At 57.1% G+C, this 27,325-nt stretch overlaps 2 protein-coding genes across 2 annotated transcripts in view; one reads left to right on the top strand and one right to left on the bottom strand.

Moving 5' to 3' along the window:
* The first annotated feature begins 2,479 nt into the window (after positions 1-2,479).
* On the top strand, positions 2,480-13,183 carry SPATA2 (spermatogenesis associated 2). The gene is made up of 3 exons (XM_075528573.1): positions 2,480-2,656; positions 8,726-9,167; positions 9,784-13,183. The coding sequence occupies exons 2-3, from the start codon at positions 8,832-8,834 to the stop codon at positions 11,002-11,004; spliced, it is 1,557 nt and encodes a 518-aa protein (XP_075384688.1). The 5' UTR covers positions 2,480-2,656; positions 8,726-8,831; the 3' UTR covers positions 11,005-13,183.
* Positions 13,184-19,342: 6,159 nt separating this feature from the next.
* The window catches only part of SLC9A8 (solute carrier family 9 member A8), a 56,772-nt gene continuing 48,789 nt past the window's right edge, over positions 19,343-27,325 (bottom strand). The window contains exons 13-16 of the mRNA XM_075528576.1: positions 26,475-26,586; positions 24,513-24,733; positions 22,751-22,897; positions 19,343-22,146 (exon numbers count right to left, since the gene is read on the bottom strand). Coding sequence (XP_075384691.1) covers positions 22,039-22,146; positions 22,751-22,897; positions 24,513-24,733; positions 26,475-26,586 — 588 coding nt within the window. The 3' untranslated portion in view covers positions 19,343-22,038. The remainder of the gene's footprint in view (positions 22,147-22,750; positions 22,898-24,512; positions 24,734-26,474; positions 26,587-27,325) is intronic.

Genomic DNA, 27,325 nt, shown 5'->3' on the forward strand with positions numbered 1-27,325 from the left:
CAGCAGAACACACACCCCTTCAACAGTTCCTACCTGTACAACTCAGTGACACGGTGGCATCCTGAGTTATGCCACCCTGCTCCCCCTCACGCACATAAACTCACTGCCCCCAAAGTCTCTGATTCAATCTTTTGAGTTGTGGTTGTCACTTGGGTCCCACAGACACGGGTCTTAAAAGAGCATAATGCTCAAGGTCTGGAAGGGCTTGGATTGGCAGTCTCCAGGCAAAGGCAAAGTCTCCTAACGGTTGCCAAAGGAGAACTTTGAGTTGTTGCAAACACAGACGTGGTTGGGGTGCGGCCGTTTTCCTCAGCTGGAATTCCTGTAAACATCTTCACCTTGCAGGTGATTACAAGAGAGCAGCCTAAATAAGGGCTGACCAATGGCCGACAAAGACCAGGAAAGGGGGGGGGGCAGGTGAAACAGATAAATATAGTAATTACTCGTTTGAAAAGCAGGCTGATGACTCCCTCTCTGACTCCTCACACAAGGCCTTGCCCACCACCCTGTTCCTCATCCTGGCTCAGAGTGAATTTTGCAAGCAAGCCTATTGGCCCCTTCTGGCCAGCATGTTCCACGGTCAGCGGGGAGAGGGGAGAGTAAGGCGTTCTGGACCCAGTGGGGATGTCAGGTTAAAAAAGAGATACTCTACCATGAAAGAGGTGAGAAGATGATGAAAGGCAGTGTTGTGGGGGTGGCCTTTTCCTGGAGAAATCAGAGGCAGCTTCAGAAAGGAAGTGAGGACTGAGCTGGGCCTTGCAGCCAGGAAGGCACGGAAGAAAGAGGGGAGGGGAAGGACATTCAGACAGAGGCTGAGGGATGCTTGTGAAGGGAGTCAGGATCATGTTGCAAGGAAAGAACCTGGCATAGAGTGGGCGTAGGCCTTCAATAATTCGTAGGTAAATCAGAGAGTGGGTGGTTCGATTGTAAATAAATCCAGCAGAATCTGATTTTGTGCTGGGCACTGTGCGAGTGCTGTAGATTCGGTGGGGAACTGGCAACAGCTGGGTCCTGGGGAGGGTCATTCACAGGCTAGGTGCTGGGTGGGCGTACAGACAAACCTATTAACAGCTAAGGGACAGACTGCCAGGGCTGCTGCTGGTTGCCTATGCAAACAAGGCAGGTGCCCTCAGTCCAAGGAAGTGGCCTGGGAGCGCTCTTCTGGGCTGGAGCTGCCACATGGGGAAGTTGAGGGTACAGAGCGGTCATTTCCTTTGAGAACCCAATTTTAACATGAGGTGGTTACTATATGCTGCCTGCAGCATCAAGCGGTTTACATACACTCGCATTGACTCCTAGGTGATGCAAATGGTTAGCGTTTGGTTCTCGACTGGTGGCTAAGGGAAAGGTTGGAGGTTCCAGAGTTAGTTCACAATAAAGACCTGGTGATCAACTTGCCGCCATTAAACCACCATTGAAAACACAGGCCGCACAGTTCTTTCTACGTGGAGGCATACAGGGTCGCCAGGAGTTGCAGTAACCACTGGACAGCAGTTTTTTGTTTTGAAGCTATTAACTCACTTAATTCTCATAAAGGTCCTATGAGGCAAGCACTGTAACAGCAAAACCGTGACTCGGGACTGACCAGGTGGCACTCTTGGAAAAACCTGAATAAGGGCACATTTATTAGCCCAGAGGAAGTAGTGTTCAGGAAGGTCTGGGTCCCGAATGTGGGGTGAGCCTAGCTTTTATACTTTACACCAGAAAGCAAGCAGGGTTACATAAGCAGAAGAGGCGGGGTTCTCTAGTGCAGAAGTGGCCGCTAGGGCCCGAGGAAGTGGGGTTGAGGGATGGGTGGACTTCAGGATTGAGGAAGTACATGGGGAGAGGCAGTGCGTTGGGTTTCTTTTCCCGCGGTTAAAAATTCCCCGAGGGTTTTCCTTACAGTGTGCTGATTCCATTTTACAGCCGCGCAAACTGAGGCTCAGCGATGGAAAGGCGCTTGCCCAAGGTCACACAGAGTGTGAGACAGAACGGGGACCCGCATTCTTAATCCAGGTGTACCCTCCAAGGGTTCCGTGATCTTAGTGGGTTCACGGGCTCTTGGAGCCTCGGCGTTTGCGTCTGTCAAATGGGGTTAAGGCGTCCGTCCAAAGCTCCCGCTCAGACGCAGGAGGAAGCCGAGTTCGGGGATCTCAAAAAAAGAGTGCGGGAAGCGTACGAGTCTGCCGCCCTCTCCCCCTCCCCTGCCCCCCACCCCCAACTCGGAATCCGTTTCCATGACAACCCGGCCAGCCACCGTGGCCCGGCCTCCCAGCGTGCGTCACTTCCGCCCGTTTATTTCCGGGTGCCGGCTCCAGTCGTGCCCCCTGGGGCCCGAGAGCAGCCTCCGGGCTTCTTGGCCGGGCCGTGTTACTCCATCTCCTTCCCCCGCCGGCCGGACCGCGCCTCCGCCGGGCTCCTGCGCCGGCCTCTGCCCAGGCCCAGCGCGCAGCCGCGGCCCCGCCTCCTTTAGGCCCGCCTCCGCGAAACGTCACCGCCGCGACGAGTGCTTCCGGGTCACTACTGGCCCCCGGGTACTGGGCTCGGTCCTCCGCAGCCAGCCGGAGCGGGGAGAGCCCAGCCGGGCCGGGCTCCGGCGGCGGCGGCGGCGGCAGCTCTCTCCGTCTTCCTCCCCTCGTCCCTACACCTGGCGGCCTCGGCGGCAGTGTCTGAGGTGAGTGCGGGGCGGCCGCAGCGGAAACTCCCTCCGGGGCTTTCCCGGCCTGGGGGTGCCCGGCGCGACCGGGCTCGGCGGGCTCGGGGTCCCAGCGGCTGGAAGGGGCGTGTGGCAGCTCCGCGCTCTCGGCGCCTTTGGGGCCCCCAGCGGTCCCCTTCCTCCGGGGGGCTGTGTCGCCGGCACTTGGGACGGCCGCGGGTGGCCACTCCTGGATCGAGGCGTCCAGGAGGAGGACACCCCGCTTCCAGCGTGAGGCAGCGACGACCGCACTGTGGCCCCTCGCCGAGGCGCTGGGGCCGACCTGGGTTTGTGCTCACCGTGTGACCTTGGACAAGGCACTTCATCTTCCAATCCTAGGTTGCTTCATTTGTCACTGACTTGGAGGTGATTCTACCCTCTAGGATCGGAGCGGAGGTGAAATGGGGAAATGCAGGTGAAACGCGGTACCTGGCCGCCAGTAAAGGTCGCAGCTGTTGCTTGATTCACAAGCTGGCTTGGCGATTGCGCCCTCCGAGGCTATAGGCATGAACCCAAGATGGGACGCCGCCCGCAGCTTCTGCCCTTGTAGGGAAACCGCTTTTCCCCTTCAGAACCCCTCCAGGGCAGACGGCTCCCGGCTCCGCGGAGGTTGGTTTCCGAGGTCTGGAAGGGCCCTGGAGCCTAACTGGGGTGCGCTCAACCTGGACCCACTCGCGTCCTGCAGGTAGTTGAAGGTGCCCTGGACGTGTATGCCCAGCTGTGGGGCACAGAGGGGCTGATGTTCGGAGGCAGAGGGGACTTCTGAGCTGCCTGGTTTGGGACAGTTCTGCCGCCAAGACGGCATCCTCTGTGCAGGGGGCAAGGAAGATGGCTTCAGAAGCTGATGGAGGAACCTCGTCCGCTTGAATGGGTTTACTGAGAGCAAGCCAAATCATTGTTCATACAATTCAGTGGAAACACACTGCTCTGAGGGCTTTAAAATGTCAGTCCCATAGAAGCCACCCCTCCCCCTCCCTCCTAGGCTGTGCAATCTCTCAGCCTCTTCCTTGACCTGCTGTCCAACAGGGCCCAGATTGCCCACACAGGAGGTGGCCAACAGGGCCGTGGGCTCTGGGCACCTGCCTGATGCTGGATTAGGAATGTTCACAGTGCTGTGTGTATGTGTGTGCGTGTGCGCACGCTGCTGCCAGACTGGCACGCCTTGGTGTTCCAATCTTGGGTTGCTTGGAGAAATTAACAGCTTCTGTCACTGGGCTGTCTTGGTCTGTGTTTTTTTTGCAGAGAGTATGTGTTTTGTTGTTCTTGCAGAGTGCTGCGAATAAATTGCTGCCTCTGCGCAGAAAAGGCAACAGCTCTGACCAGCTACAAGGCAGGCTGTGTTTTCAGAAAATGTATTCAGCAGGGATGATGTCAGCTGCTTCTCCACTGGCCGTTCTCGGGCCAGCCTCTTCCCTTGGCCCGTGCACTTACATCATAGAGAGATTTGTGGCTCTTCCAGCCCCAGTCTGTGTGGGAAGCTGTGAATTTTGCTACTATAGGGCTTTTTAACACTTGGCTGCATTTGCCGTGCCGTAGAGCAGTCCCCCACAGCAGAGCCCGTCTGGTGGAGCGGCCCAGCAGATGCAGCAGGGCTGCCAGGTTGAAGCAGCAGGCAGTTGAAGAGTCCACTCTGCTTCTTTGAGCCTGTGACTTGGGGGGAGGGGCATAGACTGTCTGCCCCCCTGTCTCCTTCTCCATCTGTGAATGAAAGTGAATTTTCTAAGTAGGTAGCAGAGGGCCCTGGCATTCTGATCCCTTGCTCCATGGTACTGATTGTAACAACACAGGTATACCTTGTTTTATTGTCCCCCAAAGAGACGGCATCTTTTACCTTTGACAGTTTGTGGAATCCAGTGTAAAGCAAGTCTATGGGCACCAGCAGCATGTGCTTGCCTCGTGACTCCGGGTCACATTTTGGTCATCCTCACAACACTTCAAGCTTTCTCATAATGCTCTTGCATGCTTAATAAAATCCAAAACCAAACTCACTGCCATTGAGTTGATGCTGGCTCATAGCTATAGGACAGGCTAGAACTGTGCCTGTGAATTTCTGAGACGGTAACTTAGGGAGCAGAAAGCCCCATCTGTCTGCTACAAAGCCGCTGGTGGGTTCGAACTGCTGATCTTGTAGATTGCAGCCCATTGTGTAACCACCACGCCTCCAGGGCTCCTTAATAGATGACAGTGTGGCAAAAATCATAAAACTTTCTACCCACTGGGAAACCACACACTTCCCGTGGCTCATTTTATTGAGGTACTTGCTTTTGATTGTAGTGGTCTGGACTTGGACCCTTCACATCTGCGGGATCTGTGTAAACCAGTGAGTGAGCCCAGTAACACAAAGCCTTGCTCCAAACCCAGCTCCGGCCCTTCCAGGCTCTGTCTCCGGGCAGCTTGCTGGTGCAAGTGGCAAGTCCTGTGCTTAGCACAGAGGGGACCTAAGGGAACTGCTCTTTTCTGGCTCCCCTTCCTTTACTTCATCATCAGCCAGCATTCACTTCCTGTCTCTCCTTACCTGCCGACATTGGTTCAGTGCTGTTTTAGGCGAGTTTCTCATCCTTCACCTCGAAATGTGTTGGGAGTTTGAGCCTCCGCTGGGCTGGTGGTGCCCTCTCAGTGTTACCAGCAGCAGATGAGACTGGGGGCTCTGGCTCTCTCCAGAGGCACTGACGCATGGTGGTGAACTTTGTAAAGTTCCGGTGCCTTAGGTTCCAGGGTGAGCCTTTCTTTCTTTCTTTTTTAAAATTGTTTTATTAGGGGATCATACAACTCTTATCACAATCCATACATACATTAGTTGTGTAAAGCACATTTGTACATTCATTGCCCTCATCTTTCCCAAAACATTTGCCCCTGGCATCAGCTCCTCATTTTCCCCCCTCCCTCCCCTCTCGCCCCTGCCTTATGAGCCCTTGATAATTTACAAATTATTATTTTGTCATATCGTTCCCTCTCCGACATCTCCCTTCACCCACTTTTCTGTTGTCTGTCCCCCAGGGAGGAGGTCACATGTAGATCCTTTTAATTGGTTCCCTCTTTCCAACCCACCCGCCCTCCACCCTCCCAGTATCGCCACTCACACCACTGGTTCTGAAGGGATCATCTGCCCTGGATTCCCTGTGTTTCCAGTTCCTATCTGTACCAGTGTACATCCTCTGGTCTAGCCAGACTTGTAGAGTTGGGATCGTGATAGTGGGGGAGGAGGAAGCATTTAGGAACTAGAGGAAAGTTGTATGTTTCATTGTTGCTACATCGCAAGGGTGAGCCTTTGTTAGAGAGAAGTTGCAGCCCTGTTTAGGAGGCTGGGCCCCATCCCTCTGTTTAAATGGCTCTCAGAGGCAGGAGGGTGGCGGGTCCAGTGGGTCCTCCTTTGGCAGGGTTGTCTAGGAGTGGCGTCTTCTGGGTGGCAGTGCATTGTTATTTGTGTTTTCTGTACTGAGCACACTCCATTGGGTCCCAGCTGCTTTTACAAGCACTGAGAACAGGATTTCGTCATCTTGACCATAGCCCCTCCTCCCCTTCTCGTCCTTCCCCTGCTGCCCGCAGCCAAGGCAAAGAATAGACACTGCAGCCTACCTAGGTGCCCACACAGGCCTGGCTAGGGCACTAGCAGGAGCATGAACTTAAAATCTGAAGGCCAGGCTTGGACTTGGGGTCCATGGCCTAACCCTGAGCTCCATACCTCACAAGGACATCAATGAGACACTGAAGGGCCCAGGTCATTCACTTGCCTGTTTCTCCAGCACCTGCTACGTGGAGCTTACTGGGTAACGGGAGACCTAGCACAGGCTTACGTAGGACTTCCCTTTGAAACTGGGGAATTAACTCTTCCTCACACTTTCTCCTCCACACTTACCTTCACTTGCTGTTTGTGCAGTTTCACGTGCAGCTAAAGTAAAGCTAAATTAAGCATCCGCACCTGTTCTGACTTACCTCCATGTGCCACTGAAGGACACACTGGGGAACAATCTCCTGCCTTGGGGTGATCAGATCATGAGTCCCAGGATGGTGGCTCTCGAGGGCCTGGGAAGGTGTGAGTCCTTTTAGCTGACTTAAGTGGCCGTGGAGCGCCTGATGAGAGAGAACCCGAGAAAGAAGTCCAGCAGCATGTGTTAGGGGGGGACTGACTTCAACTTGGGGCTCCCTGGCGGGAAGACTGCACTGAGACAGGAGTACAGAGCCCAGCCGTGTTGATTGAGGCCTTGGCCTTGGTCGGGAGGAAGGACCTTTGGCTGCATGGGTTTGTGTTTCCTTCATGCTGCTGCTCACCTGTGTGTGTGCCTGAAGCTCTGGGCTGCCATAGCAGAACCCCGTAGGGTCAGAGAAGGTGACGTCACTGTTCCTGGGCCTGCATATCTCTCCCCTCTTCCATCATAGGACCCTGGGGTCTTCTAGGCACTGTGGAGAAGCTGCGAATGTGCTGGATGAACTCTGAACTGAAAGTGCTGTTACTGACCTTGTACCACGTCAGCATCAGGAGCCTTCACGATGCCCTGAGCTGCCTGCCCTCAGCTCTGGTAGAGCCACAGCCAGCAGGTCTCTGAGAAGCACCTGAATGGCCCAGGCACCGTGCTCACTTTGCTGAGTAAGATGGTTCCTGAGCTGCGCCCACGGGGCTGTGGTTTGGGAACAGGTGGGTGTGGAGGTGCTGTGTCTGCCTCCCGGTGGGGGCACTTGCCCGTTCTGCGCACTTCCTTGTACATTCTTCCCATCTTGGGGCTTAGCACCCTCCAAACAATGCGCTGCTTCGAGAACTCCGAGCCACACTCTGTGAGGCCTCTTTACCTGGTCACCTGTGGTCCTCTAGCCAGCCCTGGACTAGACAGCATGTCTTTAACTTCACCTCCATTGTTCAGAGGCAGAAGGCAGGCCCAGAGGGCTGAGTCGTTGACTCAGTAACCTGGGGATGCAGAGCCTGGCTGCTCCCCGGGCAGTCTGGCTGCCAGTCTTGTGCTCGGCACCCTCTTCCTAGTGCTGGGCCGAGCGCTTCGGCATCATGACGCGCTGCTCCATTCATGCTGCTAACCAGTGCCTCCACAGACAGCGAGATGGTTTCAGCCCCAAGTGCCCCAGTTCTGAGTGCCATCCCTCCTCACCGTGAGCCGGCGTCTAAGGTCAGGGGAAATGCAGTCCTTGCAGGTGTTCCAAGACAGGTCCGTGTACATGGCTGTGGAGTAAAAGATGAACGCCCGAACCTGCTCTGAGGCCTCTGGGCTCAGGATGTCATGGTGGCTGTAGCTTCACCTCTTGCCCCTCCCTCTGTGCTCACTCTACCACCCCAGTTTCTGCCTTGGGAAGGCAGAGTGCCAGGTTAAGCGCTTACCTTACCAGCGGTTCTCAACCTTCCTCATGCTGCAACCCTTTCATACAGCTCCTCCTGTGGTGGTGACCCCCCCAACATAACATTATTTTCATTGCTACTTCATCACTGTCTTTTTGTTACTGTGATGAATTGGGTGACCCCTGTGAAAAGGTCGTTCGAGACCCACAGGTTGAGAACCGCTGGCTTAGACCTTGGTGCCCGGCTACCTGGGCTCAGCCTCTTAATGGCTCTGTGACCTTGACCGTGTTTCTTGCTGTCTTCATGTTTTAGTTTTTACATCTGTAAGAAAAGGGATTCATTTGATGGCAGTGGGCTTGGTTTTGTTTTGGAATGGGCCTGTTAGGAGCGGCACATGCGCATGCATGTGAGGTGTGAGGGGAGGCTTCCTGTCTACAGGAAGTGCTCTGAAAGTCCTGGCTCAGGGCCTTGCTCCCCGTAGATGCTTCAGCTGGTGCACCCTCCGCCCACCTATCTCCTGACCAGCTCCTCGTCCTTGGGGGCTGACTGGACATCACCACCTCCCCTCCCCCCCCACTCTGAATGTTCCTTCAGGAGCATCTGTCCCTTTTTATCTGAGTGCGACACTGAGGCTGCCCTTGTCTGGGGAGCTTGCTGAATGGCTGGGCAGCAAGAGGCCGGGTCTGCTGGCTGGTGAGCCTCTGCAGGCAGGAGCTGCGAGCCCTGCGGATGACGCCTCTCGATGCCTCTCATTTCTGCCCTTTCAGAGTGCGCCGCGGGCCCAGGCAGGCAGCATGGCAGTGCCCTCCACCCTGGCCCCGCCCCGGCCCCAGAAGCCATGGAGGACATAGGGTAGCCCATTCCGCAGACCGGATGGGGAAGCCCAGTTCAATGGATACAAAATACAAGGATGACTTATTTCGGAAGTACGTGCAGTTCCACGAGGGCAAAGTGGACGCCCCCCCCAGCAAGCAGCGGCCAGGCGGCGATGAGTTCCTGCGGGTGGCGGCCTCCACTCTGCTCAGCCTGCACAAGATCGACCCCTTCTATCGGTTCCGGCTGATCCAGTTCTACGAGGTGGTGGAGCGTTCCCTGCGCTCTCTCGGCTCATCCAGCCTGCGGGCCCTGCACTGCGCCTTCAGCCTTCTGGAGACAGTGGCCGTCAACCTCTTCCTCTTCCCCTGGAAGAAGGAGTTCAGAAACATCAAGGTAAGGAAGGTCGAGTGGAAGCTGAGCAGTGCTGCACGCTGCGTGTGATTGTGGGCTCCTGTCTCTTCACCCAGATCCCTGGCCGTGCGGTTGGGAAAGTGGGCAGCCCTGAGGCTGTAGGGCCAGAGCCCAGGGCTGGGCTTGAGTCAGGCTGTGGCAGTGCCTGGTTGGCATCTGGAGGGGGGTGGGGGGGGGCGCGGGCAGGGGTCAGGCAGGCCTGTGTGGGAGGCAGGCAGCTTTGAGAGGGGTGAATTTTGCCTCATTTCGCTGGCTCAGCAGAGGGCCCTCCAATCAGGCTCGGGAGTCTAACGTATTACCAGACCCTTGTGGGAATGCCAGGAGGAAATAGCCTCATGTTCTTCGGGCATTTGACCAACAATCTGATCTTCAGAGGGAGCAGGACTTGCACGCCCCTGTGACCTCTGACCTCAAGGAAGCCACTGGAGCTCTCCTTCCCCCCAGCCCGTGTGCTCCCTCACAGCAGTGCTCCTTGCTCTCAGGAGACGTCAGCTCTGCCTTCTGCACGGGGAGCTGGGAGGTCACCCCCTCCCTCCTCGCCCATGTCCTAGCACAGCCCAGAGGGAAAACCCTGCCCCCTCTCCCTTCCTCCTCCTAGACCTACACAGGCCCCTTCGTGTATCACCTGAAGTCGGCGCTGCTCGAGGAAGACATCCGGGCCATCCTGAAGATCATGGGCTACGTGCCCGAGTTGGGGACTGCGTATAAGCTCATGGAGCTGGTGGAGACCCTCCCGGTGAAGATGGTCTCCTTCGAGCTCTTTCTGGCCAGGGTGGAGTGTGAGCAGATGCTGGAAATTCACTCACAAGTGAAGGACAAGGGCTACTCTGAGCTGGACGTTGTGAGCGAGCGCAAGACCAGCACTGAGGACGTGCGTGGATGCTCCGATGCCCTGCGCTGGCGCGCCGAGGGCAGGGAGCACCTGACAACCTCAATGGCCCGGGTGGTGCTCCAGAAGTCGGCCAGCGAGAGGGCAGCCAAGGACTACTACAAGCCCCGCGTGACCAAGCCCTCGAGGTCGGTGGACGCCTACGACAGCTACTGGGAGAGCAGGAAGCCGCCCTTGAAGGCTTCCCTGAGCCTGCGCAAGGAGCCCCCCCTGGCAGCAGACTCGGGGGATGACTTCAGGGACGAGATCATCCGCCCGTCCCCCTCGCTCCTGACCATGTCCAGCTCCCCCCACGGCAGCCCGGATGACCTGCCGTCCCATTCCCCCAGCAACGGCCTGCTGCGTGGCACATACTTCTCCACTCAGGATGACGTGGACCTGTACACAGACTCGGAGCCCAGGGCTGCGTACCGTCGGCAGGATGCCCTGCGGCCAGACGTGTGGCTGGCCCGAAATGATGCCCACCCCCTCTACCACAAGCGTCCGCCCCCCGCCAAAGAGCCCGCCCTCTCCAAGTGCTCGAACTGCGGGCTGGCGAGCAGCGCCTCCCTCTGCCAGCGCTGTGATAGCCTGCTCGCTGGTCCCCCACCTGTCAAGCCTGGCTCCGGCTCCAGCAAGGCCTCTGCCCACGAGGGACTGGCCCACACATCGCTGCGGGAAAAATACTCGGGCCAGACTCAGGGCCTTGACCGGCTGCTGCCCCTCCACTCCAAGTCCAAGCCCCCTGCCACGGCCACCTCCCGCTGTGGCTTCTGTAACCGCCCAGGCGCCACCCACACCTGCACGCAGTGCTCAAAAGTTTCCTGTGACGCCTGCCTCAGCGCCTACCATTACGACCCCTGCTGCAAGCAGAGCGAGTTGCACAAGTTCATGCCCAACCACCAGCTGAACTACAAGTCCGCCTCGTTCTCCCACCTCGTGTACAGATAGACCTGACCCAGCCCCTTCCTGCCACAAGGGCTACACCACTGACCTGCTTTCCCAGTGACCAGGGCCTACCCTTGCACACACATGTAGGGGCCAGGGGCACACGGGGGTGCCACGCCACGTCATGTCATGCCACGCCATGTAGTTCACTCAGCTACCGGTGACTTCAACTGAGGCTGCTTTGTCATTTGACAAGGGAGAGAAGAGAGGGTGGCACTTCCGTTCAGAGTCATTTTTTTTTGGCTTATTACTCCTTACTCAGATTTTGTGTGTGGTTGTTGCTTTTTGTTTAAGAAGAGGATTTTGATCTCTGGGCCTCTCTGCCCCTCCCCGTCTCTCCGTGAAGCTACCTTGGACTGAGAAGGGCCCTTCAGGTCACTTCTGAGTGACCACCTGGGGAGTCGAGTTAGCTAGAGGCCTGCTGGCTTGTGAAATGAGCCCTCCTGCCACACTGGGGCCTCTTCAATGGCTCACCCCTTCTCCGCCCAGTCCTGAGCCCAGCACCCTGACCTGGCCTCCCCGCCCCGGGCTTGAGAGGCCGCACAGAGCTCAGTGTTACCGAAGGTCCTGCTGTGGCCCGCTCAGCTGGTAGGTGCCCCACATCATCAGGTGGACTTTCCACCACAGGATGAGCTCGCCTCCTCCCATTGTTTGCACATCCTAGTCTTACTGTACTGTAAATAGAGGTTTTTGAAATTTATTTTTAAATAAATATTCAACTTGCCGCGTGTTTCAAAGTGGTTAAGAAAATTAATGATGTAGCTATTTATAAAGATGCCCTGGGTTCTTCTGTCTTCCGAGCGAGGGTCTCCGCCCTCTCGTATCATAGCCTCCACTCACTGCAGCCCGAGAGTCAAGGTGAATAATGGTTTGGGGCTGGGGAGGACCTGAGAAGATGTCCCTTTTTCTTGAGCTGGTGGAGCCACTCCGTCTCCCTTCCAGTAACTATACACCTACCTCCAGTGTGCATGGACCCTCAGCCTCGGTCCCAGCCTCTCCAGAGTCCTGGAGTCTTGTCAGAAGAATCATTCGAGATTCCCTCCACCCCTCCACTCAGCCCTCCTCTCGCCATGCCCGGGACTCACCTGCAGCAAGCTTTACCATCGTTTTGCACCAAAAGTCAGGAGTTGGCGTGCGTCCTTTAGTGAGACGTCTCAGACACAGAACGGAGTCTCAGACACAGAGCGGAGCGTAAGCATTTCCCGGCCACCACCTCGGGTGAATGAGTGACCCGGGTTCCCTCCTGGGGGTGCAGAACAGAAGTGAGGCAAGAGCTTGAAAAGAGAACGGCTCCCTGTAGACTAAGAAGAACCGTGTTCCAGCACTCGGTGCTCGTGACGGACAGCATGTCAGCGGAACTCATGGGCAGAGGGTTTGCCAGTGGGATGCGGCTGTTTCATTCTGGAGCAAGTTCCAATCGGAGGTCACTGCTCATTTGCCCATGTCCTCCCAACTCAGCCGAATGATTTTAAGATTTCTCAGCTCTTCTATGGCTCTTTTAACTCTCATCTTGTAGAACATAACATGGGAGCCCTGGTGGCACAGTCTTTAAAACATTTGGTGGCTGGCCTAAAGGTTGCCAGTTCCAACCCATCAGCCGCCCTCCGGGAGAAAGATGGCAGTCTGCTCCTGTTACGGTGACCGCCTTGGAAATCCTGTGGGGCAGTTCCACTCTGTCCTAGAGGGCCATGCTAAGTTGGCCTCCACTCGGCTCGACAGCACCAGCCCAGGTCGAGTACCTATAGACACACAAGGTGTACACACAGCTGAGTTTCAGCCAACTTGATCACGAAGACCAGCTCATTGCAGGGGACTCATCTTCGATGGTCGCACTTTCCATGTTCTTGGAGTGCCCATGCCTGTCCCGCTCCTGAGAGCTCTAGTGCCCTGGTTTTCCACTTTGTTTGTTCCTGCAGCACCCCTCCGACTCTCCCTCCCACCTGGAAGCCACGTAGCTCACAGTGACCAGCGCAGGAGTGAGGAGAGAACTCCAGCTGGGAGCGAGCAGAGTGCCCCATGCCCACGGAATGCTCTGACCACCTCCCTCTGGGTGTTTAGCTTGTTGAAGAGGTCGCTGTGATCGAGATAGTTAAATGTATGCTCATTTTAAAATGCACATGTTTTACATTTGGTTTATACCAATAGTTGCAGTGTTGAGATGATTTAAAAAACAATAAAAATGTCTTCCATTGTTCAACACTGGGTTTGGGCATTCTGTTCCTGCTTCTCCGTCGTGCTTCCTGGTTAGCGTCGTGCCAGCCTGCTCTCGTTCCTGAGTTGCACGACGCACGTCTCCTACCGGGTGGGACAGAGTAACCTACCAGCCAGTGTGGACGGCTGACTCCGCGCCAGGCTCCGTGCACACTGCGGATCAGCCTCATCCCCTGTCCCTGATTCGGTCATCCTGGGAAGCAGGAGGGGCTCTGGTGGCACAAGGGTGAAGCGCTTGACTCCTAACCAAACGCCACACTCCTAGCGGCTCCACCACTCGAGCAGCCTGCTGCCATCGGCTCCCATAAAGATCCCAGAACCAGAGAAACCACCCTCTCTGCGCTCCATTCACTTCCGGCTCCGAGCCACCCTCGAGGCCCAGGGAAACTGCCCCTGCGGGTTTCTGAGGCGGTGAATCCTTACCAGAGCAGAGGCCTCATCTTTCCTATGGCAGTTCTGCTGGGTGCCACGGAGTCTCTGGGACGGCAGGCGGGCCGGGATGACAAAGAAGCAGGTCTTTCCCTGCCTTAGCTAGTCTCCTTTTCCCAGTCCTCCCTCCCCCCCACCCCCGCTGGCTGGCATGAGAGGTGGGTCCTAAGTCATGCTGAATGACAGTTGGCGCTATAGAAAGATGGATTCCATCTGTAGTTCCGATCCACTTCACGGTCTCCCGAAGATGCCTCTGTTTACAGTGCTTTAATGTGGAGAGCGTGGCCTCAGGCCCCCCCACTTTGGACAGAAGGTTCGCCAGCACCTTGATTCACGTCTCCTCAGGGCAGGCCAGCCTGCATTTCCCAGCCCCACAGCGCCAGGGATGACTTTGGAGAACCAGTGTAAGGTGAAGGTTCACTAAAAGCGAATGAGGGGCAGGTGTCCCCTGGCTGGCAGCAAGGGACCCAGTCTCTTCCTCCAACTCCTGTCGTGACAGACCCAATGTCCAGGCCTGGGCCCACCAAGGCCAGGTGCTGGGTTTGGCTGACACTGGCATAGGAAATGGTGTCTGTGCTCTCCACTGCTGACCCCAGGGCGTCTGCTCAGACAGGAGCCTCCTAGTGATGAACCCAAGCTGAGAGCATATGGTCTCATTTGCATGTGTAAATGACACATATTTAAACATCATCAGGCCCACCAGCTTACTGCGCTGGCACTGGCCCTGCAGACTGCTCTGAGCCCCAGCCCATGTACCAGCAGGCTGTGTCTGAGGGTGGGGCGGGGGAGTTGAGAGCTGGGGCGGACACTGCATCCCGATCTCACTTAGCCCTGCTTCCTTGGGCAATAGGAAGCCTGAGCTTTGGTCGGAGACAGGCACCCCGACTCAAGACTGCATTTCCCAGCCTCTGTGCACCCGACCCAGCTTGTCAGTCTCCCCCAGGATGCACAGGGGGAGGGCAGGCTCCCTTCCTGGCTGTGAGGAGGGTGGAGCCACTGTCTGAAACCTGAGGGAGAGCCAGGTGAAGAGGATGTGGGGGCTCTGGGGCTTCAGAATGTTCTTCACTAAAGAAAAAGCATATATGAGCAACGAGGTGTTAAAATGACCCATCTTCAAAGAGAACCCAAGTTAAAACATGACACCTGTCCTTCCAGTCAGTTCTTCTTCCCTGTCTGTGAAAACGTGCCACTCAGCCAGTCAGACGCAAAAGCCTGCCACTCAGCCAGTCAGACGCAGTGACCGGTGTAGGGCCCGGGCTGTCAGTCTTTACCGACTCAGGCAGCCTCATCCGTCCACTGTGGGGCCCAGTGCATATCTCCGAGCCTGGGAGGCCGGCACGGGGTTTTGAAGTCTGCTCCTCTGACTCCATGTGGATATGTCAGACTCACTGTTGTCAGAAGGTAAAAGCCAACTTCTGGAGACTGCTTGTTTTCATTTGTTGGGGTATGAAAACCAGGGCAGATGACCTTATGAGTCATCAAGTGGCGTAAGGGCTTGGGGGGAGGGGCCACAGAGGTGAAGGAGATGATGCCAAGGGGTCCATGTAGAAAAAGAATGGAAACCGATTGTGGCAGCAAATGTACAATTCTGCTGGACGTGATTGAACTATGGGATGATTTATGTATTAACCCCAATTCATTAAAAATAAAGTGTAAAATGTGAAAGAAAAAAGCCAACCTCAAAAACTGAAAACTCACCGCCAATTCTGACTCGTAGCTAGAACGAGGGTAAAACTGCCCCTGTGGATTTCTGAGGCTCAGTCTTTACAGGAGTGGAAAGCCTTAGTTTTTGCTCATGGAGAGGCTGGTGGTTTCAAACTGTTGACCTTGCAGCTCAACATGTAACCCAGTATGACACCAAAAAACCCAAAACCAAATTCATTGCCATCAAGTTGATTGATGTCAGCTCACAGCACCCCTTAGGACAGGGCAGAACTGTGGCTTTCCGCGATGAGCTGTTTACAGTAGTAGAAAGCCCTGACTTTTCCTTATGGAGGGGCTGGTGGTTTTGAACTGCTGACCTTGCAGTTAGCAACCCAATGTGTAACCACTGTACCACCAGGGAGTTTTTTTAAAAACCCAACTGGAAACAAACCCAACTGGAAGTGGTGTGAACAATAAGGGCGTTTATTGCCTCACATGTGAACTCAGGAGGAAGGCAGTTCTGGGATTGGTTAATGCATTGGTGCTACCCCTGGGACAATCTATTTCTGCAAAGTTGGCCATGGGAGCACAGCCGTCCTGACACACACAGGGCCCGGGAATTGGCCTTGGGGGTCGTTTTTTAGCCTTCAAGACCAGAGGCAGGAGCGTGGAGAAGGTGGCATGTGGTGCTGATGGGTGCCCCGGTCAGTGACCTGTGTACACTAGGAGGAAGCAGCCCGGTCCCGTGCCGTCAGCACAGCTGCTCTCCCGTGGGAGCCATGGGAGCAGGGGAGTGTCCAGGGCCAGCCAGGACGTTGAAAGGACCTGCTACACAGCGTGGGTTCTCTGAGCGAAGGCGATGACCGGCACAGGGAGAAATATGGCCGGTGGACAAGTAGCAGGTCTGCCACATTAGGGACTCATGGGCGCGTGTCTGGGGAGAGCTGTGTGAAGGCTGAAAAGCCACCAAACTCACTGCCGTCAAGTTGGTTCTGACGCACCGCGACTGGATAGGGGAGGGTAGACCTGCCCGTGGGTTTGCGAGACTCTAAGTGGTCACGGGCCAAGAGGGTAAGCACTGTGCCACCGTTTGATTGCTCAGCCTTTCAGAGGGTGAAGTTCTTGTCTGCCAATAAGGTGGTGTGGAGCTGGCCTGATCTAGATGGAACCTCGTTAATAGCCAGCCCATGCTCTGCCCTTCCTTATCTGTCACCGATCCTGTGGACGGGCAGAGATGCTCTCTATTTTCCACCGTTTCCATGGGCTGCCAGGGTAACCATTTTGGAGTCAGGCTTTACATACCTGTCATCTTGCCCTCAGAGTCGGCTCCCGAGTGGGACTGCTACACCCAAACGGGTCCCAGCATTTGATAGGCTGTCAGGTCACCATGCCGACCTCTGGAAAGTTTGAACACGTGGACCCTGCCATAGTCAACCCAGGGTGTATTTGTGTGTGCACGTTTGGTTGATAACCAATGACCCAGTGTCTTCCCGACTCATGTTTGGATGAAGAGAACCAGGTCTGTCTAGACTGAGGGCAAAATCCAGGGTTTCCTGTGTGGCCTCCCTGAGCAGGGAGGGTTGGCAGAGGCCAGCCTGCTCTCCGGCAGGCCCATGAATAGCCATTAAGAGGACCCTCCCACTGCCCACCAGCTGGCCCTCTACCGTTGAGATTGCCTTTGATCAACAAGAAAGGCTGTTGAGGCCAGAGAAGGGAGGTACCTGCTGAGCGGGGTAACAGTCTGAGCTGGACCAGGACTCAGGTGGCCTGGGTTCTGGCTTTTCAGTGGCCTCACAGTGACAGGAGGAGGTCACATAGTACATCTCAGAAAGGGGTCTGAGGCAAATGCTGGCTGGGAATTCTCCCCAGCTGCCTCTGCAGAAAGCCCATCAGGGTGGGAAGACAATTTCGTGGACCCCCGTTTTGCCATCTTTAAAATGGGGCCTTGACTAGCATGCCTCCTGTGAACCACCCCTGAAAGATTCTGGCGGACCCCTACTGCCAGGCCCTGCTGGCCTGGGCATAAACCCTGGCAAACTGCTGCTCAGAGCAGTGTGGTCCAGCCGCCCCGCCTCTAGGGCAAGCATGGCAGCACTCGGTGCTCCGAGGGCCTCACAGCATCACTTGGAAAGCAGGAGCCTGGAGACAGGTGCCCGCCGTGTCCCCCAAGGACGGCCCTGTAGCTGCTGGCTATGGGGAATGACCCCAGAAAGACCGTTAAAAGGAAAACCATGCCGGGGGGCAGCTGCTGGAGGGGTGGGGAGGGAACTGGCTGGAGGGGGTGGGCAGACTTTACATGGCACACCCTGTTCTAGGTGTTTCAGGGGACAAAAGACCCCAAATCTCAAATAGGATTTAAGGAAGATATTAAATCTTAACAGGGCAAAGGCACGAAAGACTATCCCCTGGAGGAGGGAGACCATTGGCACGGGGTCTTCATTGTGTCCCAGGATTTCCAGAAAGTCGGCCCCAGGTGGAAGGCAATAAACTGCCACGAAAGCATGACTGACAGCTGAACAAGAGGTCATGTGGCAGGCGAGACCGCCACAACCCGGGAATGAGACCATGACTGGGACACACGCATGATGTTAGACAAGAGCTTAGAAGATTGGTCCAAGGCCCTCTGACCAGTCAGGAGTGACGACCATGGGACCCTAGCACCCTTCTCACTAGGGGAACTCTCTGGCAAGTCCCCAGACCCTGGTGGTTTTCCCCTGGCAGTAGTCCACTGTCTGAGAGCAGAGCCATTGAGACTGCTGGTTCAGGGTCAGAAGGAATTCAACGGAGGCTTGAACGTATGCGGAGACTTGAAAATGGATGAAATGTAAGCCACAGTGACCTGCAAACTGAGTGCTCACAAATTCAGCCCTAATTCAAGGGCACCCATTGCTTCTTACCTATTGAAAACGGAGAGCCTACAGCCCTGGTCTCAGCCCCAGGCTGTGTCTTTCTGGGCTCTGAAGGAAGGTCTTAGGTTTTTAATTTTTAGAAAAATGAATTAATTTACTTAAGTGTTTGCGTGCGCGTGCGTGTGTAGACGGGGTGTCCCAGAGGGCCTGCTCCACCAGCCAGACTAAGGTCAAGGATCACGTGGCCATTTTCCCCCTAGCTCCCCTATGGGCTGACTCATCAGTGACCCTCTCCAGACTTCCTGGCCTTAGGAAAACCCTCCTCCCTCGCTAGCACTTTCCACGAGGCTCTCGGAGCTGGGAAGATGGATGTGTGTGAAAGTACCCAGTTCCCTCTGTGGCAGGCCAACTTCCATCATCCCTGACCCTAGCCTCCCTCGTTGCCAGCACCCCCAACACCCCCTCAAGTCTGTGTCATTGTCCTGCAGTTTCTTGGAGCCCTGGCCTCTCAAGTGAACATGGGCCACTGGCTCCCGTGGGCAGTGTGTTCTCCTGAAGAACCTGTGATGTGGCATCAAAGTAAACTAGGAAGGCAGACCAGACATGGACGGAGCTATTTGGGAATTGTTGGTTAATGAACATGCACACCACACACGGCGCTGGAAGCAGAGTGGCCCATCTTCACCCAGCCCTGGGTCCCCTCCTCCTGCTCCTACTGACCCACCTGTGGAAAGGCAGGCAGGCAAGCAGGCTGTGCGCTTCCTGCGTTGGCTGTGGAAGGGGAGGCAGCCCTGGAGGGTGCCTGGGGCAGGATGGGGCCTTGCTGCTTTTACTTTGACTGCCTGTGCCTTTTCTGTGTTACTGCGAGCAGCTCCAGACATCTTCTGGGAGCATGGGCTCTCAACAAATCAATGCCCCGGTCATTGGATGGTGCAGCCCTGTGGGTCCAGTGGGCAGGTCCCCAGGGGCTGAGGGCTGGCCCTTCCAGCAGGGGCCAGACACAGGTGGGTACTGCCCCGAGCCCCTCTGCTTGATCTCAAGTGCTCCTCCCAAGCCTGCTGACCCACAGCCGGGCTTCTCGTCAATGCATGTTGCTGGGGTTGCCCTCTCAGCTGGCCTGTGCAAGGTGCCCTGGGAACTCGTCAGCGCTCGTGCCTCACGGGCACTGCAGCTCTTACCAGTGAGAAGATAGAGACGGGCGGTTCTGAACGTTCACTTTTATTCCTAAATAAATACATAAATACCCAGTGGCACGACTGTTCCTTCCAGTTCTGAAAGCTCTCCAGATTCAGAGTGACTGTGTCCGCAGTCATGTCCCGACTCCAGCTCACAGGCCAAGGGGGGCACGCCTGCTTACAGGTCCGTAAAACAGTACTGTAAACAATCCTCTCCTCTGACAAACAAACAAAATACCCAGAAAGGTTCTGACTGACCTTGTGGACAGGTCAAGTTCTGCGGGAGCCATGTCGGCAGGAAGTGACAAGTCCTTTGGTATAACTGAGGACAGTCACCTGCCCGGTAAGGAGCTGCCTCAGGGCTAACGGCTTTCCTGAGGGCCCATCTACATGCATCTGCATTGTCCACAACCTCCACCCCCAGCAGACCTGAGACCTGCACACAGGCACCTGCAGCGGTGTCCCCTGCAGGGGATGATGGGGAGTGGGTGAGATGATGGTGGGGGGCAGGAAAGGCTGCAAACATCGGGCGAGGTCATGTTTGCCTCAGCCAGCTGCCTGGGCTATGGAGACTGGGTTCTTGGCGGGCTCTGTCAGATTCCCTTTGCCTTTCCTGCCAGCAGAGAGCCTGAGGCGCAGGGGGAGAGGCAGGGGTGGGGGTGGCAGCTGGGCCTCCCTACTGCCTTTGAAGACCTCCTAGGCAGAACTAGGGCTCTCAGAGCCCCTGCTGGGGACCAGCTTAGAGCAGGTGCCTCGCCAGTCCCACTGCACTCAGGCTGTGCCAGGTGCCAAACCCCACGGAAGCGTGGGCCTGGATTCTGATTCTGTGTGGTCAAACCCTGCTGATGGTACCCTGATGTAGGTGGAGGAGGAACCCCATGCCCCAGCCCTGCATTCTGCTTGGCACACAGGACCTGCCTGCCACCTGCCAGCCAGTCAGGGCCAGCTGGCGCGGGTAGCACTCCCAAATGCAGAGCCTGGCAGGTTTGGGGGAGAGTTGGGTGTTGTTTTGCCCCTGGGCTGGGTGTCTGAGCTACCCAGCCTGGCCCTGTGGGCAGTCAGTGTGAGGCCACACACCTTCAACAGCCAGACGACAGAATGCTACTCCAGGGGTTCCAAGTCACAGGACTGCTGTGGTAAAGAGGCCAGCTTTCCCAAAGGCCGAGTGGCTTCTCCACGCCCTTCAGCTCCCCAGCAGGCTGCCTCACCCTTACTGTGCGCTAGAACCCCTCCCACGGCCTAGCCTGAGTCGATGGCGGCCCTCACATGACAGATTTCCTGGGCATGCTGACGGTGGATGGCAACCAGTTTGGATCTGCAGTCAGATTTTAGAAATCCACCAGCAAAATAAGTTGCTGAGGCCTTTCCTTGCAAACCTTTAAAGAAACCCTCCTACCTGCTGCTGAGTCCGCACTTGGCCAGCAGAGGGCAGAAGAGGCCTCTAGGAAGGTGCCCACAGCAAAGCCCAGCCCACAGTGACACCTGGCAGCACCCCAGACCCTGGCCAAGATATAAGGGGGACACAAACCTAACAAGCTAGTGAATTTTCAAGGCCACTTCCATCTCTGAGATCATCCCAACAGCAAGTGGCTCCTGAACTGGCCTGTGGGAGAACAATCCCGAGGACAGGCCTCCTACCGGGCAGACTCTGCCCCTGCCCCCAAACCCACCTGGATCCCCTGCGATGGGGTTCTTCCCCCACTTCTTTCTTCTGAGAGGACCTGGTGGAGACCCAATTATGACTTCAGGTCCCTGAGGCGCGGGGTTGGGGATGGGGTGTACACGTGGGAGGGAGGGGGGCAGCAGGCATGGCCACTGTCCCAGGGCTGACCTCTGCCCAGCGCCTTGTTGAGCTGGGCTCCAGTCTGCAGATGGCCGGGTACCAGACAGCAGCTAATGGGGCAGAGGAGGACGATGAAGGAAACCCCAATGAACCGAGGCGGTGGCGGCAGGCCAATGGTAGACAGCTGAATAATCAAGAACACTTGGACAGGGGACAATCGTGTGTGTGTGTGTTTAGGGGGCAGTGGTAGAGGTGTGTGATGGCTGGGCACGGGCACGCACTACCACATAAACGTGCAAGAATGTGAACTGGATTGAGAGCAGCTCAGACCTGCAGGAGTGCTGTAGCGCTGGCATTTCCCTCTAGAGGGCGCTCTGACCCCACGGGCCAGGCGCTCTCCTCCAGTAGGTTCTAGAAAATGCCAGTCTGCCATGCGCCCTGGGTTAAGCCAGGATGAGCCTTCACAGATTCACAGAGAAAGGCTGCCACTTGGCGAGCCAGTCCGACAGAGTTGGAAAAGCCACTCTGTTGTCGTCCTTGGGAGTGTGAGGGCTCGAGGTTTCTGCGCCCCTCCCAGCTTGTTCCCACAGGGAGGTGCCCTGGTGGCACTGCGGAGGGACTCTTCCTCTCTGCACCCCAGCACCCACACAGAAGCCGAAGGCAGCGTCTGACCTGGGTCGGGGTCGCCCCAATCTGTGGGCTGCGTGCGAGGTGATGCTGAGAGCAGAGACCAACCTGACCTGGTAAGGATGGGGAGGGGGCGCTGGCATCAGAAGCCCCTGACTCCACAGGCCTGGGGGCCCGTGGCCTTCCCTCACTGGTGCTGTCCCTCTGGGCAGAGGCTGCCTCCCGTGGTCCTTGCAGGCTGGCTGTCCAAGGGCAGCACGCACCCCTCTTGGGAGCGGGAGGGTGGTGGGGGGCAGCCTGTGGCCCCGGCGACCGTGGGTCAGAGCAGCTCCTGCTCGTCGTCCTCAGAGCCCGAGGGGCCCTGGCGCACCTCCTCGTACCACTTGTTGGTGAGGGTTTTCATCTGGATGCGTCCATGGTGGAGGTCCTGGGGCAAGAGACACAATTAGTGTCCGGGGGGCAGTGCCTAGGCAGGGGGGAGGCCTGGAGAGGGAGGGTGTGTGGGTGTGGTGTAAGAGTGCGAGTGTGAGAGACAGATCTATGAGGTGCCGGGGGTCGTTAAGAAGTTGAGCCTGGGCGGCAGGGTGGTGTGGCCTCAGGAGCACGCTTCTAGTACCAGAAGGGCTCAGCCTCAGTTTGGCAGTGTGACCTCGGGGGACTCCCTCACCTCTCTGGGTAGCATGGGCTGTTGGGAGAATTAATGGAAGCCACCAGTGGGTGGGGAGATGGCAGCTGGGATAGTGCTGACAATGTGCTCTGACTGCCAGCAGCCAGGGAGGCAACGTTACCCCCTTGCTTCCACCCAAGGTAGGCTAAGCATCTGAGCTAAGCTTGCCCTAGTTTGGCCCTGTCCCTGCAAGGGACATCAGTCACTGACACCCAGAGGGACAGACCACCAGGCCCAGGGCCCTGGCTAGGCTGGAGAGCCCTGGGACCCACATCCTAGTGGGTCACCAGGAGAAGCACGCTGTGCCTCGAGAGCAGGCGCCCTTTCCCCAGCACTGAACAGGGCAGTCAGGGAAAGCACCCACCTCCTGGGTGAGCCTCCGGGTGAAGAAGGGGTTCAGGTACTTCACGTCCAGCCACATGAAGCCTTTGAGGTCCTGCCGCCGGATGTAGTGGGCCTCGTACTCCTCCTCCGTGAGCTCTGACAGGTGCTCCGCCTCCACAGTGTTGCCCTGAGGGGGGTTGGCAGGTGTCAGGCATCAGCCGCCAGTGCTCTGGCCTCTGCCTCCCCACTTCTGCTGCTCAGAGGAGGCAGTCTCCTGGCAGGCACCATGCTCCTGGAATTGGGAATTGGCCCCGCCATCAACCCCACCCCCCATGCTTCGTTTGGGTGCCGCCGACGGCAGAGTTCTGCAGGGCCTCTAGCTCGAAGCCAGGCCTGGCCACTTTCTACCAGCCCTTTCCCAGGGGCAGGCCTCTCAGACCCTTGGCTCAACCAGCACTGGTGTCCCCTCTGAGCGGGGTGTTTGAAGATCAAGGCCCTGCAGGGGTGGAAGCAGGCAGGGGTGAGATGACTGGGTGTGAAGACTGGGCCCAGGCCTCCACGCCCCACCTCTCTGCTGTGAATGCTTGCTGTAGTCCTTTCTAGGTGGCTCTCCACTGGGGGGCGGGGGGCGGGGCGGTGTTGAGGTGGGCAGGGGAGGCAGGGTGACTTCTGGCCTATGCCAGGCTCATCATGGGAACAGACTGTGGGGCCCACCCACAAGGTCTGATTCTGTCGGTGGGGCGGGGCCCACTGCATTTCTGGCCAGTTTCCTGGGATGCTGTTGGCCCAGGGGCCTCACTCAGCAACCACTGACACAGGACACGGCTGGTGCGGGGCTCAGCAGCCTTGTTCTGACTGCCACCGGTCAGCTCTCTGGTCTGCAAAACTGGGGATGGAGGGACCCCTACTTGCAGCAGGTTGTTGGGGTGACTGGAGGCAGTCCAAGTGCCAGCAGCCCAGAAGACAGCTAACAGTAGCCACTCGTTCAGAGTGACAGCAGGGCTCAACAGAGCCTCCTTGCTCTGCCTGACGGGACTGCAAGACCCACAGCAGACGGAGGCAGCACCTGGCGACTCAGAAGCCAGGTCCTACTGGCGGCCAGCTGGTCACTGTGGTGGCCCAGCAGTCAGGTGGGCCAGATGACCCAACCGGGGGCTTGAGGCTCGAGCTATGGTACAGCAGGGTTTGGGGGCTGCTCTCTGTGTGTGTGTGTGTGCGCGTGCGCGCACATATGCTTCCGACAGGAGGCAGATCTGTGGGGACAGGCCTGGAGGGTGAGCCTAGGGCTCTGTCCAGCCACCGCTGCGCTGCCCGTGGGCCGGGCTGGCTGAGTGTCAGCAGTGTCTCTTGTCAGAAAGCTCACACCCCTTCCTCTCAGCCTCTTCTGGCTGAGGAGCTCTGTGCTCTCAATCACGACCGACACCACCAATGATCTCGAGTGACTGAGATGCACTGTGGGAGTGCCCAGGTGTGCAGCAGGCAGGCAGGTGAGGGCCTGGCCCAGCACGTGGGGGCTGCAGGTGGCAGGGCAGCTGGGAGAAATGGGTGGGACGACAAGCCTCAACTCCAATCAGTCCCAGCTAGGCCCTAATCATGCCCTTGCCTGTGTTCAATGGAAGGCACTTCTTGGGGACCCCAGTCACTACAGGTCCTGTCCCCTCAGACCTTCTACTCCTGGGGCCTGAGGGCTCCCGGCAGGGGAAGAGTTGGCTCTGAGCCCCCCGAGCCCCAGATGAACTGGGTGCCCACCACCCATGGCTTTCTTGGCTCCAGCCCTACCCCCCACCCCCACCCCCACTCGCCATCTTCTCTGTCTTGCTGAGGTTGACGTCCTTCCTGTTCCTGCGGCGCGCCTTGGTGTCCTCGATGTCCACGAGGCGGATGAGCGGCATGGTGCTGCCGCCCAGCAGCAGGATGGTGAAGAGTACGATGACGATGGTGGTGGTGCCGATGAGCTGCCGCTTCTCCAGCGGCTCCAGGTCCAAGTGCAGGCTCAGCGCATAGGGAATGGCTCCCCGCAGGCCTGCGGGCACACGGGGCCCCACTGTGAGCCTGGACTCACCCACGAGGCTCTAGGCTGGGAGAAAGGCTGGCTGCAGAGAAGTGGGGCTGGCTGCAACTCACCTCAGCACTTGTGTGCGTGTGCTAACTAACCCCACCCTCCCATGTTAGAAGTAGCAGTGGGGTGTGTGTGTGTGCACCAACCCCACCCTCCCATGTGAGGGGCAGAAGGGGTGTAGGCATGTGTGTGTGTGCCTGTGAGCAGCAGCAGTGGCAGCAATGCTGTAGCAGACCCCATGCTGAATGCTTTACATGCCTAATCGCACACGACCTTCACAGGTGATCTTACAAAGCAGGCATGATGATTCTCCACTTGAGTACACCTGAGGCACTGAGGCTGGGTGGATCCAGCACCCGGCCAGAGCCAAGCAGCTCACCCAGGGAAGTGGGTGCCTCCCCAGGATTGACTGTACCCTGGCAGGGCAAGAGGCTTCGAATGCACCATCAACTCTCACTGCACAGTGCTGCTGGGCTCAGAACAGCAGCAGGGCAGTCCCAGCCCTGCCCTCTTGGTGCTCCCAGGGAGCCTGGGAGACTGCGTTGGCATCTGTTTGGAAAGGCCAGGCTGGCTGGCTGGCCGGCCGAAAAATACATGCTGGGCATCTCAGCTGAAGCCTCAGTTCAGCCTGGGAGTGGGGTGGGGGCAGGAGACCAGCATTCCAACCAGGAGCCCTTGCTGCTCTTCACAGAAGAAAAACAATTTAGGAATTGGGAAACACACACAATTTTTTTCTTCATTGGCAAAGAAAATAAAAAGCTTTCAAAGAGAAGATACATTGGAGACAAATTTACAGATCTGCTGCTGGAGAGAACAGCTTTAGAAAGCATGCTCTTATACCCCAACCCATGTGGAAATACTTTAAATTATAATACTGAAACGGAAAGCCTGGAGAACTGTCGCATATTGCTCACAAGTAAAGTTACCTACGGATGCGGGTCTCCAAGCGCCAAAGCTTTCAGCAACCCTTCCCACCCGGAAACTCCCACACAGGCAGCGGCCTTCAGAGCGGCAGAGCTGCCTGACGGGTCAAATCGGCCCTGTCCAGCACGGAGCAGGAAAGGGTCACACGCACACATGCCCCTGGCTGCTCTGAGCAGTCCAGGCTACACCCTCAGACCACGGAGACAGCCAGGGCTCAAAGCAAGCCCGCTCCCTTTGGAAGCCGGGGTCCATCCCCCTGGAAGAGGCCTGCTGTGAGGGTTGTTGCCTGCCAGGCCTAGCCCAGGGCCTGCTGGATGGGGGCCAAGCAGGCGAGTACCCCTCACACTGCTGTGAGGGTTGTTGCCTGCCAGGCCTAGCCCAGGGCCTGCTGGATGGGGACCAAGCAGGCGAGTACCCCTCACAGTGGTCCCGCAGGACAGCCTAGAACTGCCCCCCTGGGCGGCCACGACTGTACATCTTCCTGCCTCTGCGTGGCTGGTGGTGGGTTCAAACCACTGACCCCGTGGTCAGCAGCCCAGTGCTTCACCTCTGTGCTACCAGGGCAGCTTTGCTTATCATGAACCAGCCCACACAAAGCCCGCTCCTTAGGTTTCTGAGACTTCACATCTGGATACGGGAGCGGCTGGGGAAGGAGGCGTCCTCGCTGTTTGGGGTTCATGTGCGAATCTGTTGTGGAAGGGCTCCTCCAGAAGGCGTGTGGAATGCGGTGGAGTGTGTATCCCTTCCCGGGCTCTATGTGTTTATTTGAGATGGCACTTACCACTAAACCACATGATGAACATCATCTTCGGAGTGATTTTATGATCCCGGAAGAAATTCAGGAGGTAGGAAAGAGGGAAAATGTTCACCGCTCTGCCAAACAGGACGAGCACCTGGGGACAGCGACACAGCCAGCCTCAGACGGAAAGCTCTTCAAGCTGCAGCCGGTACAGGGGCTGGACCACACCAGCGTGGGTTTCCCAGTGCACGCGGCGGTAAATGCGGGCTCACTTACTACTCTGTCCTGGACAGCTGCACTTGAAGTGGCAGAAACACATGAAACTGCCCAACAAAAATTACTAGGGAAGCACAAGTCAGCCTATTCTTATCTGGCTGACTGGGGATGCCACCCCTGTCGGACTGTGCGTCTGAAAGAAGGCTTTGATTCAATCTACAGGGAGGGACTGTGAGGTCAGGGGGGAGAGAGATGCCAGCAGACCGGGAAGCAGAACCTGGGTGTGGAGAAGCACCATGAGACTGATCTTGGCAGATGCACGAGTCAGTCTGTGCTTCACGTTACTGGGTCGCCCGACAGTGCTAAAAGTACTCACTGAGTGCTCTGGCGATGGCAGGAAACGAAGGCCAAGGCCAAGCGGCCCACACTCCTGAGACTAATTCACAGTCCACCTGCTTCACCCTGGGATGGGGCTGTGCTAATCATCCTCAAGGGGCCAGCTCTGAAGGGACAGGGCAGGTGTTACTGCTCCGCCGGGGCTCTCTGTGCACTGGTAGACGCTGCTCACTGAGCACATGGCACATGCCAGATGGGGGCTAAAAGGCCCCATCCTTGCCTTGCCAGTGGCTGGCCATGGCCTTGGTGACTTAAATAGGCGACTGTGGTCAATACGTGCA

The sequence above is a fragment of the Tenrec ecaudatus genome, chromosome 12, assembly GCF_050624435.1.
Source record: "Tenrec ecaudatus isolate mTenEca1 chromosome 12, mTenEca1.hap1, whole genome shotgun sequence".
NCBI classification, from domain to species: Eukaryota; Metazoa; Chordata; class Mammalia; order Afrosoricida; family Tenrecidae; genus Tenrec; species Tenrec ecaudatus.